We start from the raw sequence: 15652 nt of genomic DNA, 5'->3' as shown, positions 1-15652 counted from the left end.
GCAATACAGCAAAGCTGAAATGCACAGTGATATACAGTAACATTGTGACTTACCTGTTCTCATTCCAAAAAAGTCTGACAATAGATGCCACAGTGCTCTTACTCAGAACGGGCTGGACCCTTTGTCCAGCCTCTCTAAAGGACAAGCCATGATTGATGACATAGTCAATAACTGTTGCTTGAAAATCATTTGAAACTTGAGCTTGATTGTGTCTTTACTGCAGCTCCTTCACCACGCATGTAAACTCCTCTTTCTCGGACCCCTCTGCCATGCCCTCTTACTCTCATTCCCGGCCTTTGGCCTGTTTGATCCATGCTCGCAAGTAGTAACACAGAGTTGGCATCGTTTATGGATGGATGAGGACTGATTGCTGATTGAAGAGTTGTGCAAACGAGTTTCACACAGGCGCATTAGATATTCATAATTCTGCAAGTAGGCCTACTTGAATAGATGTTTTCATTTCGTTCAACACAATGAATCCAAAGGAGTTTGGAGTCTTTCAATGATATCTCTGGTAACTGTTTTGACAAAAGCCCTATTCGGACGGTAATTGTTTCTCGTGGGGTCGTAAGGTATTTTATTATTTACAGGGGCCGTCCGAATCCAGAATGTCAGTGTTTTTCTCCCACCACCCGCGTAAAAATCCCTGACCCAATTACCTACTGTTTTTTGACAAACACCAAGGTCTTGTAGTAATTTAATTGCCGTCAAATTCCACATCTTTGAGTTTTCAAGAAGAGATCGCTTCAAAATTAACTGTTAATGTCCTTTTGACCACTGCAGAGCACCGTATCGTTGTGCTTTGCTGTAATTTGGATGCATTTTAAAGATCTAGCCTATATTTTTATTACTGAAATTCTGGAAAGTATTTACAAAAGTAAGCTTTTATCACCGTTCAAAAAAGAAAGAGAAGAAAAACACAAACATTTTAAATGAGCCGTTATTACGGCAGTAATTTACGTTATTTAGGTTAAATTTGCAACACTTTTTTAAATCACTTTTTATTGTTCATGTGAAATATACTGAAATCTAGACTCTTACTTCGATTGTCTAATAACATACCCGTTTTGAAAACATTAGTTCAAGGCTTAAACTAATGGTTAGTTCACCCAAAAATTAAAATTCTGTTATTTCTTTCAGGTTTCCCTGGACACACACACACCCGGCCATCCACGTGATGTAAAAGAAAACGTGATTCATCAGACCAGGCCACCTTCTCCCATTGCTCCGTGGTCCAGTTCTGATGCTCACATGCACACTGTTGCTGCTTTCGGCAGTGGAAAGGGGTCAGCGTCTATGCAGCCCCATATGCACGAACTGTGATGCACTGTGTATTCTGACCCCTTTCTATCAGAACCAGCATTAATTTCTTGAGCAATTTGAGCTAATACAGTAGTTCGTCTGTTTGATCAGACCACTCGGGCATCAATGAGCCTTGGCCGCCCATGCCACTGTTCACCACTGTGCCTTCCTTGGATCCCTTTTGATAGCAGCGCAGACTGGGTACAACCGACAAGCTTCAGTTTTGGAGATGCTCTGGCCATCTAGCCTTTGTTGTCTAGCCATCACAATTTGGCCCTTGTCAAACTCGCTCAAATCCTTATGCTTGCCCATTTTTCCTGCTTCTAACACATCAAATTTGAGGACAAAATGTTAACTTGCTGCAGCGCTGCTTAACATGCCCACCCACAGGTGCCGTGATGAAGAAATAATCATTAATTATAATAATCATGTTATTTACTTCACCTGTCAGAGGTCATGATGTTATGCCTTATCAGTGAGTGTGTATGTGTGTGTATACACACTGATAAAGCATAACATCTCAGTCATTAATCTGTGATTATATAATTAGCATCCATCAAACACAGTGAAGATTATTAAGAATAAAAGATTATAAGAAAATACTGAGTGCAACCTAATAGGTGGCGATATTCATCAAGAATGTAAATTGGCATTAAACAAAAGAAATAAGTTAATATAGCGCACCTTTTCTCATCATGCCTTTTAATGACTCATCACTCTGTTAAGAATGTATTGCGTGTTAAAGGGTTATTAGTTCACCAAAAAATGACATTTCTGTCATTAATTACTTAACCTTATGTCGCTCGACACCCGTAAGACCTCCGTTCATCTTCAGAACACAAATGAAGATATTTTTGTTGAAATCCGGTGGCTCAGAAAGGCCTTCATTGGCACCAATGTCATTTCCTCTCTCAAGACCCATAAGACGTTGTTACAAAGTCCATCTCACTACAGTGGCTCTACAATCATTTTATGAAGCAACGAGAATAGTTTTTGTTGACAAAAAACGAAATTACTTTTATAATGATGGAAAACAAAGCTTTGAACCGTTATGAATCAGTGTATCGATTCATTATTCGAATCGGCAGTCAGGTGATTTCAGAAGTTGGAGATTTGACATGCGAATCGACGCAATCCGAATCGTGAATCGATACGTTGATTCATTACGGTTCAAAGCTTTGTTTTGAAATTGCCTTGGCCCATCACTATATGTCGTTATTTAGTTGTTTTTGCGCACACAAATTATTATTGTCGCTTCATAAAATGATTGTAGAACCACTGTAGTGAGATATACAGTATTGTTCAAAATAATAGCAGTACAATGTGACTAACCAGAATAATCAAGGTTTTTAGTATATTTTTTATTGCTACGTGGCAAACAAGTTACCAGTAGGTTCAGTAGATTGTCAGAAAACAAACAAGACCCAGCATTCATGATATGCACGCTCTTAAGGCTGTGCAATTGGGCAATTAGTTGAAAGGGGTGTGTTCAAAAAAATAGCAGTGTCTACCTTTGACTGTACAAACTCAAAACTATTTTGTACAAACATTTTTTTTTTCTGGGATTTAGCAATCCTGTGAATCACTAAACTAATATTTAGTTGTATGACCACAGTTTTTTAAAACTGCTTGACATCTGTGTGGCATGGAGTCAACCAACTTGTGGCACCTCTCAGCTGTTATTCCACTCCATGATTCTTTAACAACATTCCACAATTCATTCACATTTCTTGGTTTTGCTTCAGAAACAGCATTTTTGATATCACCCCACAAGTTCTCAATTGGATTAAGGTCTGGAGATTGGGCTGGCCACTCCATAACATTAATTTTGTTGGTTTGGAACCAAGACTTTGCCCGTTTACTAGTGTGTTTTGGGTCATTGTCTTGTTGAAACAACCATTTCAAGGGCATGTCCTCTTCAGCATAGGGCAACATGACCTCTTCAAGTATTTTAACATATGCAAACTGATCCATGATCCCTGGTATGCGATAAATAGGCCCAACACCATAGTAGGAGAAACATGCCCATATCATGATGCTTGCACCTCCATGCTTCACTGTCTTCACTGTGTACTGTGGCTTGAATTCAGAGTTTGGGGGTCGTCTCACAAACTGCCTGTGGCCCTTGGACCCAAAAAGAACAATTTTACTCTCATCAGTCCACAAAATGTTCCTCCATTTCTCTTTAGGCCAGTTGATGTGTTCTTTGGCAAATTGTAACCTCTTCTGCACATGCCTTTTTTTTAACAGAGGGACTTTGCGGGGGATTCTTGAAAATAGATTAGCTTCACACAGACGTCTTCTAACTGTCACAGTACTTACAGGTAACTCCAGACTGTCTTTGATCATCCTGGAGGTGATCATTGGCTGAGCCTTTGCCATTCTGGTTATTCTTCTATCAATTTTGATGGTTGTCTTCCGTTTTCTTCCACGTCTCTCTGGTTTTGCTCTCCATTTTAAGGCATTGGAGATCATTTTAGCTGAACAGCCTATCATTTTTGCACCTCTTTATAGGTTTTCCCCTCTCTAATCAACTTTTTAATCAAAGTACGCTGTTCTTCTGAACAATGTCTTGAACGACCCATTTTCCTCAGCTTTCAAATGCATGTTCAACAAGTGTTGGCTTCATCCTTAAATAGGGGCCACCTGATTCACACCTGTTTCTTCACAAAATTGATGACCTCAGTGATTGAATGCCACACTGCTATTTTTTTGAACACACCCCTTTCAACTAATTCAACTAATTGCCCAATTGCACAGCCTTAAGAGCGTGCATATCATGAATGCTGGGTCTCATTTGTTTTCTGAGAATCTACTGAACCTACTGGTAACTTGTTTGCCACGTAGCAATAAAAAAATATACGAAAAACCTTGATTATTCTGGTTAGTCACATTGTACTGCTATTATTTTGAACAAGACTGTACTTTGTAGACATCTTTAGTACCTTTTATGGGTCTTGAGAGGGGAAATGAAGTTGGTGTCAACAGAGGCTTTTCTGAGCCATCGGATTTCAACAGAAATATCTTCATTTGTGTTCCAAAGATGAACAAATGTCTTACGGGTATCACAAATGACACGAGGCTATGTAATTAATGACAGAACTTTAATTTTTGGGTGAACTAAACCTTTAATCGTGAACATACTCTGCGTTGGCTACTCCCGGACGTGTATTTGTAACCTGCATACCCCAAGTAAGCAAGGTTTGGGTTAATAAACCAAGAGTTTAGTGGATGTTTGACAGTAAGATAACCTAGCTTTCTGGAATTACCCCCAGGTCACTTCTGAAAAAAAGAGATTTTTAATCGCAAAGTTTTTACTTGATAAAATAAAAGGACAATAAAAATATTTGCAATGATTTGACCGCACAACATCTTAAGAATTATTTTTTTATTAGAGAACTGCATGAATATGTACACAATGCAAATTGTAACCGTACAAAAGCCCAAATCCACATGCATGATAACTTTTAGTGCTTCATCATTTCATTCATGTAGACAGAATTCATACAAAACGCAGTCATCCAGTTATATGGTGAATGGTGATAATATGAATTGTAATATTCAACCCAGGCTCTGTATGAACTCCAATAATCCTGCCCCGGCACGTCGTCTTCCAGTTCAGTCTCGTCCTTTCTCCACTTCTGTCCTGCCGAGGCAGCCTTTCTGCTGGATTTGGAGGTTGGTCTGTGTTTCTTGGGATGGCTGTGGTGGCGAGCAGGATTATGGGATTGAGGTTTAGTAGGCCTTTGCTTGTTTCTGCTGGACTGCTGTAACTCTCTGGCTGAAGGTGAAGAAGATTCATTCGATTCCGGACCACTGTGTACATGTGAGACTCTGTTGACTGGAAGAGCAAATGTGTGATTTGAAGACCTGTTGGGGACAGAAGAGCTTGATTCACTTTCTACCTCCATCTCTGACTCTGAAGAGGAATCATTGGATGGCACAGAAGCAGTCTTTTGTTCAGGGGACAACACAGAATCCTCCTGGGGTGGAGGAAGATCTTGACAGGATTGTGATTCTTCTACAACATACGATTCATAAGCTTCATCATCATGGTGGTTATACAGTCCATTAGCTGCATCTTGAGTCCTGCTGAAACTGTCATACTGGTGAATGATTTCAACAGACCTTCCCAGACCTTCTGTTATGAAGGTCTCATAATCTGCCACAGCCTCGTTGAAGGTCATAACCTTTTGTGCATGCAACTTAAAGGAGGATAGTGGAGGGATTTTGGGAAGGCTGTCATTCTGCTGTCTCGGAGTAGGAGTTGAGTCATGTTGGAGGTTTGTAGCAGATGGTAATGGCTTTTGCCTCTCAGGTTTGGAAGAGTGATTTTTAGCCTTGGTTTCAGCTCCACGGTAGGACTTATCAGCTGTCGCCCTTTCTGTGATGACAGCAGAGACGTGAGGCTCTCTGGAGGGTTTAGAAGGTGTCTGTTCAGATTTAGCTTTTTTCTTCTTCTCTGGTTTGGCAATGTGAGGAATTTTGTGAGTGGGTTTTGAAGGAGGTTCAATGATCACGTCCCAGTCACAAGCCTCTTCCATGATCCCTGGAGGAATTGGATCTGTAAAAGAAACATAAAAATCGCATGTTTAACACCCTTCACTTAAAGCAATATTCCAGGTTCAAGACAAGTTATCAACAGCATTTGAGGTATAATGTTGATTGTCACAAATAATTATTACACATTTTCTTTGGAAAAATAAACTTTTTAGAGGATTTAATAAAAGCCCTTTTTATTTTGATGGTGTTGTGTTGTATTAAGTTAACTATAGCTATTTATTTTTTCACACTAAAATCCAGTTAAACACATATTGATAATGTCTTCTGGCTATATTATAGTGTGCAGTTTATATTTTTTTTATAATTGTATATACATTTTATATGTTATATATTAGTCAATGCTAAGCTGGCATTCTGGTGTAGCTCTGACGAAACTCGGAAGCACTGCACTGTATTTACACGTCAACAGCGTAGGAGACTGACACAGACGTGAAGAAATTATTGAATAAAGTTATTTTTGGCGCACAAAAAGTTGTACATTTTTTTAAATTAAATTAATTTATTAAATTAATTTTGAACCAAATGTAGTCACATGGACTATTTTAACGACATCTTTCCAACCTCTCTCCCAAGCTCTCGAACTTGTGTTCCTAAGATGAACAGAGGACTTAAGGGTTTTTGGGTTGACGTGAGGGTGAATAATGAATGATAGATTTTTAATTTGTGGGTAAACTAACCCTTTAACATACATGGAACCTGGAATATTTCTTAAACGATAGATTTTAGACTTTAGACAAAATTTTACTTCTTCTGTACCTGGTAAATGAGTGAGATTCAGAGAGCATTTCTGAGCAATGGCCATCATCTTGTTCTCCTCCTCTCCATGGCAACAGTAGGTCACAGCAACCCCAAGAGTGCCTGAAACACAATAGAGCAAGGTCACAGTCAAATGAAAGAGTGCTGATCGTGTCCATTTTTACAATTCTGATGAGGATGAAAACGGAGTTCACCCACAACAACATCACGTTTAGGTTCCAATTATGAATCCTGATTCTGGAGTGCTGCAGTCATTAAAAAGCTCTTGATGAATTTGTGTTTAGCAGCTAATTATGCAACTGATTGCTGTAGTTGCCCTTTCAGACTCTGACCCCTGCTGGACTGTCTCAGATCAGATGATTTCTGATTAAGCGCTCTCCGGTAAATGCCTAAGACACACATTAATTAAAACCACAGATGTGGCTTCACATATATTGGTGCTTAATTGTTTTATAATTGCACACACCAAACCGTCCGGCGCGACCAATACGGTGCATGTAGGTCTCCCAGTCCTGAGGAACATCCAGATTAATCACCAAGTTCACCTTCTCAGCATCAATACCACGCGACGTCTGTGGAAGAGAGACATTTAAGAAAGGAATGCTACTTGGGTATTAAACATTGGATGTTGTTATACAAATGGAGAGACTCCGGCTTTTGAGTATTGATTCCAGTGAAAAGTTCTCTGCTGTCTGGGGTCCATTTATTGGACATTCGGACAAGTTGGCTGTCAAGCCAGCCCCCAGTGACTCCTCTGAGGCTGAGGTTTATGCACCCCATCTGGACAACTTGACTGCTGCACTCTTGTATATTGGACCGAGTATTTTCATTTACTTTATTTTATTATATTTGTTTTGTGTGTGTATGAGTGTTTAGTCTGAGCCAATGCTGTTTGTTTTGTGTTTCAACTTGAAAAATCCTTAAAATAAATTTAAAAGAACATTGGGTATTTTCCTGTGTAGATGTTATAATGAGTTGTAATCCTCACCAGATCAGTGGATATTAAAACTCGACACTGATACTGCTTCAGCTTCCACATCGCCTCTAACCTCTGGTCCTGACTTAAACCACCTACATACAAAACAAACACAAAGGGTTTAAACATAACGGCTTTCATACACTTTGAAACTTCCTAAAAATAAACATTCTGATCCTAAACCTAGTGAACTGTCAATGGATGCTGCATTTGAGGTCTACATTCCCGCAATCAGTCTTTTGTGGCGTGGGAGTAAATTTTCGAAAGAAGCTAGCGTCAGTAATTCTGGTGTATTTTGGACTTGGAGCGGGCAGCTCCCGACATCCTTTCACAACAACGTATCTGCGCTTAAACTTGAAGTGAACAAAACTTCTGCAGTGATATCATTCACACAGTTCCCTGCCTTGAGCAACCTGGCAATAACATCATATGTTCTTTGCATCCCGAGAGCACCTTCAAAGAGAACATTCAGCCTTTGTGGTCGGATTTGAGGAGACACATTCTGTACTGAAACCGTTGCCAGTCAGAGTCATTCTGTTCTTGCCTGAATGTTAAAAAATATTACATTTTCCAGGATAGCAAGTAAGCCTACAGTTTTTGTTTATTTATATTTTTTGGGTGAGTGACAGATGTTATATTTGATTTTACACAGTGATTTTTTTGTTGACAAAATACCAAATAAAATGAATGTATAGCCAAACTTTATATTTGTTATCCCTAGTCACTCTCTTTCTTTAGGAGAAATTTAAATGTGAGATTCTGGAAACAAGGTCTAAATTTAGCGGGATCGGTCGGGAAGAAAATCATTCTAAGCAGCAAGCGGGTGAACACAGTGAATTTTAAGCAGGAGCAGGTGGGTGCGGAATAGAAACTTGGAGCGGGTGCAAAAAAACAGTCCCGTGCAGATCCCTACGCTGCAGTGCAAGACATTATACACATCAAAATTCAAAAAGGCAACTTAATCATGGTCCTAAGACACCTTATTTTATTCAAATTTAAGTATCATTGAATATTTCCTTTAGCCTGGATGCCAGCCGAACTCAACACTTGAGGACGGGCAGTTCGGTCTGGACTCGATCCATAGAGGAGTGATAATGCCTGAACAGAAACTGTTCGGAACAATCTATTCACCAGGGCGGGCTTTAGAGGATGATGGACAGATGATAAACAGTAACGTAATCATGCACGCCATCAAAGGCACTTGGATTATATTTGTTCAAATCCTAAACGGAGAGCTTGTTTGTATATGCATTCACCTTCACTATTTCTCTCTGAAATTATGATCATGTTGGTAAGTAACTGTGTATCCTTAAATTCTTTTCTTTTTTTACAACACCAGCAAAGGTCGTTTATTTCAGCATGTGTACAGAGTTGCCAAGTTTTTACAACAAAACCCGCCAACTACTAGCACAAAACAATAGCTTCTCAGTGGTTTTCTCTGGGAAAAAATGGCGTTTGGGGGGTAAATTGTGTGTTATTTTGGCAAGGTTGCCTGCTAAAATTCGCATTTATGCATCTATATATCACATTATAGTCGCTTCAACCCACGGACATGGAAAACAACCCGCGGAAAAAAAATGCGGACTTGGCAACACAGTGCAGTTGAGCTCTGCTGACATTTGACAACTAATGTAAGGCGTTGCTTCGTTGTTCTGATTGGTTGTAGGTCTGTCCAGTTGATGTCTTTCCTGGTTCGGTTGAAACGTGCCCCATAATCACAGCCCAATGGAGCTGTTTCAGACTCATATTCTGACTAGAATTGAGTATGACCACGTCAGGCTATATTTCCTTCACTTAGAAGGCCATTTCAGACTGCAATGTGAGGAGTTGTGAACTGGTATCATAAAATTAGAAATACTCTGAAAATATTTTCCTCAATATTGTGGCATGTTTATTTTATGCTAATATTATCTAATTTTATGAATTAGAGTATTGAAATTAATTGTGTATCTGAATTAAGGGCCATTCAACAACAGCAACAAAAATAAAAGCATGTTCAATAGACCAGGGGTTTTCAAACTTTTTGTGTGTGTGGACCACTATTTGTAATCAAAACATTTTGCCGACCACCTCATAACAGATAAAATATTTCTACACACAGTCCCGCCTGAATTAATCCGCACCTCTAAATAGGCTTACTAGCACTAAAACTATAACTAGTCATCACAGTACAACAGGCTTGTTAAAGGAAAGTTTACTGCACACAACGGCTGCAGCAGATTTTATTTATTTATTTACTCAAGCGCCCTAATGCTAAATATCTTTCGCAGTATTTTCTCTTCACCCTCCTTTTCTTTGTTTTTTTTATGATGAATCTGGCTCATACTGTAGATGCAACCGACTCACTGTCAATCTCTTCATTTTTTGTAACTTCTGCCTGTCTCTTTTCTCTTCAGAGAACCCGTTGCTATCCACCGATCCATAACATGAAGCAGTCGATTCTGTTCCCTTCCGGAATTCCTGTTCCCCCTCAATGAAGCATGTCTGTTAGCACAGTTGGGTGTAAGGAAAGCGAAAAAGGCCAAAAGTGTTGGCGCTACTTCCAAATGTCAATGGCAAACACCTGTGACCATCTAACCAAAGCCTTAGTAAACAATACATTGAAATCGAGAATACATTTTAAAATTGACAAGAAATAAGCAGGGTTAAACTGCGCTTCTAAAAACCAGTTTTCAAAAAAAAAAAAAAAAAAAAAACCTTTTTGAACATTTCGGCTTCCCGTACATCCAGTTGTGCTTCGTGCTCCCGTTATTTCTGACGGTACGCATGGCAACTCGGCAACTACGAGTGACTTGCAGTGTGTTTGCGTAAAGGGAAGAAAGAACAGAATCGACTGCTTCAAAGGCACTGAACTTGAACGTTATAGGCTATTTTAGTAACCGCACAATAACTTGACAATTTAATACAAATGTTATATCAATATAGGCCTACATATTCTTTTTACTTTTTATTTTTTTATGGGAATTTCCTGGTAAAATGATAAAAATATTTAATTTTATTTTGCCTTTCCACAGACCACCTGCATTACCCTCATGGACCACTAGTGGTCCGCAGACCGCAGTTTGAGAATGACTGCAATAGACAATAGGTTTTTAAAGAGACCCAAGGTGAAACTCACCAGAGATGCAGACCGCAGGCAAACCTTTAGAGGAGAGGATATCAGCCAGGTGCTGAGCTCTGCAGAACAAAAACTCAACTCAGTCTTTCATTACTCTCAAGAAACACTTTTGGTAATAGAAGTCTTTGAACAGTAAGAACCAGTGCTGTAAAAGTTTCAATTAATTTTCTGTTGCTCTATGAAGTTTTGCTAGTGAAAGAGTGCCATATTTAAATAGAAATGTGCATGATTGGAAGTTTTGCACAATTGGAAGTGTGTGTGTGTGTGTGTGTGTGTGTGTGTGTATATGTGTGTGTGTGTGTGTGTGTGTGTGTGTGTGTGTGTGTGTGTGTGTGTGTGTGTGTGTGTGTGTGTGTGTGTGTGTGTGTGTGTGTGTGTGGATCTTGCCTGGTGTGGAGGTTTGAGAACACCAATGCTTGGTTAAATGGGATTTTGCTGAAAAGTTCAAGAAGAGACTGAACCTTCTCCTCAAAGATCTTATGAGCCAGTGAATGAGACGGAACAATCTTATAGTACTGTTTTAGTCCTAGAGGAGAGAGTATAACACAAAAACGACACTGTTATCATGCAATTCACTCAATTCATAGATGCCACCTAAGTCACTACCAAATAGAACGCCGCCATATTTGCAACCGATCTCGCCCGGTGGCCACCCATACTGCACAATTGAATGAGAGAGAGACAGAGATACCTGGAGAAAATGTCTATTTTGGCTCCTATCCTTATTTGTTACCCTGTTTTCTTAATCTAGTTATATATAATAAAAATTGTACATAACCCCTCCCAATACAGTGGAGATCGCTTTCAAGAGTACAGATGCATATCAATATGATGTGGCTTGCGACGTGTCAGCGGAAAAATTTTCGGCTCATATTCTCACATGCAGTTACAGATGCAGCGTTTTGACTGAACCTCTTCTACTTCTGCTGTAAAAGATGAGAACACATATTTACAATTTTCTGGGTCTTAAAAGAGTCTGCGTTTGCGATATGTTATTATGTCATGCAAAACGCTAGCTCGCTGTCTGGATGCATTTAAATCTGCGTTAATGCGTTAAGAGGCAAAAAAAAAACTCCCTGCTCTCTATTCTGACCCGTTTTTGCTTACGCTGTTTACAGCTTATTAGGCATAATCTGAACGTGCATGTAAAAGCTTCCTCTTTTTAAAAGGTTCCTCTTTCGTCTGTTGTTGCAGCCAACAGCACATTATATTGCAGGCATTACTGAGACCGTCGGTCGTAAAGATGGCGGCGCAAAGCTACAGTGACGTCAAGTGACCCGAATTAATAAAGATTTAAAGGGTATTTAAACAAAAGAAACAAACTAGAAAGAACCGCAGACTAACCAAGGAGCCCAGGGTCTGTTGGGTTCAGTCGCACAAACGTCGGCTCTCTCATGTATCTTGACAGGTTTTGTGCTAAAGATTCTGGATAGGTGGCAGAGAGGGCCAACATTTGTTTATTTGCCGGAAGAGAGGAGAAGATCCAGCTAACACAGAAAACACAAAGACCAGTTAACTCTAACCAGTTGAATTACAGCACAGAAGAGTTTCTGAATCAGATTCATCAATTCAATGCTTACTTGATCTGCTCCTGAAAGCTACTGCTGCTGTCGTCCTCTAGCAGTTTATCAGCCTCATCCAAAACAAACAAGCGAACGGAGGACGTAATCAGGGCTCCCATCTCAATCAGCTGCTTAATACGACCTACAAATACAACACCACTTCATCAAGACTCCTAGACATCTAAAACATATACACTATGTTAGAGAAAGATTTTCTTACAAGGTAATTTCACAGATTTAGTAGCAAGTTTTAGCGTTAAAATGCTTTGTGAAATACTGTTAAAGCAAACATTTAGGAGTCCTAAAATTAAGACCCCATTATATTATTTAAAAAAGTTAGGAGCTACTTTTAGCCTCAAGATGTTTTGTGAATACAGCCCCAGATTTTGATATCTATCGACTGGATGGAATCAGAGTCTGTGCAAATAATACACTATTCGACGGACCAAACTCTGCAGACTGGCGAAGACCTTTGGAAAATATTGTTTACTAATCCAGATTGCAAATCGAGGCAAAAAACTGAGCAAAAGTCATGTACCACAGTGTATTCCAGACTTAACATCTCTGTCAAAAACATGTTTTTAACTAGCTCAAACCTGGTGAACCAATGGCAATGTGGCATTTCTTCAGGTGCAGTTTATCTTCACTGACAGGTCGACCGCCAATGAAAACATGACACTCCAAGCCCTCCATAGCGCTGCCTATTGCCATGACAACAGCATGAATCTGCACTGCGATTTCCCGAGTGGGGGCTAGAACCAGCACCTGATGGGACAAAAGAAGGGCACATTATAAAGAAACAAGCACGCTTTCTTTTTCAATTAAAATGAAAAGATGACATAAAAAGAAAAAATAATTTGCAATCTTTGTACTGTCTTCAACCCAAAACACTTCATTGGTTATTGGTTAACATTAGTTAACATGAACTAAAAATGAACTGCACTTATAAAGCATTTATTTATCTTTGTTAATGTTAATTTCAACATTTACTAATGCATTATTATGCACCGTGAACCAACATGAACAAACCATGAACAGCTGTATTTTTATTAACTAATGTTAACAAAGATGAACAAATAAAGTAACAAATTACTGCTTATTGTTAGTTCATGTTAGTTAATACATTAACTAATGTTAAAGCTGCAGTCCATTACTTTTTGCGCTCTAATGGTTAATAAATAGAACTGCATGCGTCTTGCGGAAGAACATTGTACCCGGAGCTACTTCGCTCTGTTTAAAGGGATAGTTCACCCCCAGTGCAGTGCACAACATGTAGGTGTCTTTGTTTCTTCAGTAGAACACAAATGAAGATTTTTAACTCCAACCATTGCTGTGTGCCAGTCATATAATGCATGTGAATGGGTAACAATTCTATGAGAGAAAAAAAAAAAAACACGCTTAGAAACATGCACAAAGAAGCCTGCGGCTCATGACGACACATTGATATTTTGACGCTCTGGCGTTGTGTAAGTGTAAAGACATCACTTCCGGTATATATGATCTGAATCATGAGTTGAATCTTGTACACAACGCCAGAGCGTGTATATTGACCTTCCCGGAAGTGAAGTGCACTGCAGGCTTTTGGATATAACGTTGTATTAGAGGTAAAAATGATATAAATAGCTTGATTTCTCACACAAACTGATCGTTTTGTGTCTTAAGGTATCAATGTGTCGTCATGACCCACAGGCCTCTTTGTGCATGTTGTCTAAACATGTTTTTTTTTATTTGCTCTAGAATTCTATAATTGTTACCCATTCACATGCATTATATGACTGGCACATAGCAACGGTTGGAGTTAAAAATCTTTATTTGTGTTCTACTGAAGAAACAAAGACACATACATGTTGGATGCACTAGGGGTAAGCAGATAAACATCAAATTTTAATTTTTGGGTGAACAATCCCTTTAATGTCTATGGCAAGTCATACAGGGACTGTGCTCCTCCGCAGCGGTTCCTATAAGACCGGTCTGAAATAGTCCCAATATAAACACTTATAAGTGTACCATAATGATTCAGGGTAAGATAAAAACACAGTTTTGAAAAAGGATTAATGTTGTACACTCACTATATCATTTTTGTAAATCTTGAACACAAAAAAAGTTACGGACAGCAGAGACCATTATTCTAAAGTTTTACCCATTTATTATAGGACAGAACATTTAGTAATATGACAAATTGTTGCATATCCAGAAAAATGCATAGAATAATACCTGTGTGGTTGTGTTTTCCAGTATAAGAGAATCCAAAGCAATGGCGGTGAACACACAGGTTTTTCCTGTGCCAGATTTGGCTTGAACAATAAGGTCTGAATAGAAGAAAACATCCACAAACAGTATTTCCTTCAAATGGGGATTGAAATGACAGGCATATCGTTTTCACTGATAAACAACATGTTTGGAATGTCATACTACACTCAATCATATATTGCATCAAAGAACAGCCTTTTTGATATTTTATTAATCACACACAAAAAAGTAGTTTTAGGCTTGTTTTGGTACTGTACCGAGTCCACATCTTCCCAGAGGGATTGCCTTTAGCTGGATGGGGGACGGTCTCTGAAAGCCAGAGGCAGATAAACCATCGAGCACAGGTTTTGAGAGGAGTAAAGAGCTGAACTCGACACCGCCGTTATTTAGAACATCATCGGTCCGAGCTCTGGATTGCAGCTCATGCGCTGCTTTCCTGGGTGCCGCCATATTTCTATTGCGACTAACGTTACGTTCTGTTCTTCTGCGCTGGATAAATGAGTTGGGCTGAGCAGTGATTAACTGCGCCCCCCTGTGGACATAAAAAGAACCGCCGCTTAAAATACCAGCGACATGCTGCAGAGGGCGACAAATACACTTATAATAATAATAATAATAATAAATTTTATTTATAATGCACTTTATATTAAACAAAATCTCAAAGTGGTACAGAATTTAAAAAACACACAAAAAAAATGAACAACAATAAATAAATAAAAACCGAAAAATAAAATAAATTAAACAAGTAGCAAGTCAATTAAAAGCTCTGCTAAAAAGGTGGGTTTTAAGACCACGCTTAAAAGTATCTATAGTCTGTGGAGTCCGCAGGTGGTCAGGGAGAGCATTCCACAGACTGGGGGCTGCACTCTATGGGGCTGCAGAGCAGAAGGCCCGATCCCCCATAGTACGGAGATTGGCTGTGGGAGTTTTGAGGCGATACAGCGAAACAGAGCGGAGGTTACGAGTGGCTGTTTGTGTGGTGAGGAGTTCCTTGAGATAGGAGGGAGCATCACCATGGATGCACTGGTGGGTAAGGAGAGAGATCTTGTACTCGATCCTGAACGACACAGGAAGCCAGTGGAGTGATTTTAGAATGGGGGTGATATGGTCGTATTTGCGCACCCC

General features: G+C 39.3%; 1 protein-coding gene across 1 annotated transcript; it reads right to left on the bottom strand.

Annotated features, from left to right (window-relative positions):
* Positions 1 to 4675: 4675 nt before the first annotated feature.
* Positions 4676 to 15009, bottom strand: ddx20 (DEAD (Asp-Glu-Ala-Asp) box polypeptide 20). The gene is made up of 11 exons (XM_067412635.1): positions 14785 to 15009; positions 14492 to 14586; positions 12874 to 13042; positions 12296 to 12419; positions 12060 to 12202; positions 11103 to 11241; positions 10716 to 10774; positions 7610 to 7692; positions 7088 to 7193; positions 6622 to 6723; positions 4676 to 5866 (listed from the first exon to the last, which is right to left on the bottom strand). The coding sequence occupies exons 1-11, from the start codon at positions 14975 to 14977 to the stop codon at positions 4770 to 4772; spliced, it is 2310 nt and encodes a 769-aa protein (XP_067268736.1). The 5' UTR covers positions 14978 to 15009; the 3' UTR covers positions 4676 to 4769.
* Positions 15010 to 15652: the final 643 nt, after the last annotated feature.

This window comes from Pseudorasbora parva, chromosome 13 (assembly GCF_024679245.1).
Source record: "Pseudorasbora parva isolate DD20220531a chromosome 13, ASM2467924v1, whole genome shotgun sequence".
Taxonomy (NCBI): domain Eukaryota; kingdom Metazoa; phylum Chordata; class Actinopteri; order Cypriniformes; family Gobionidae; genus Pseudorasbora; species Pseudorasbora parva.
This window is presented reverse-complemented; position numbering and strand designations above follow the sequence as displayed.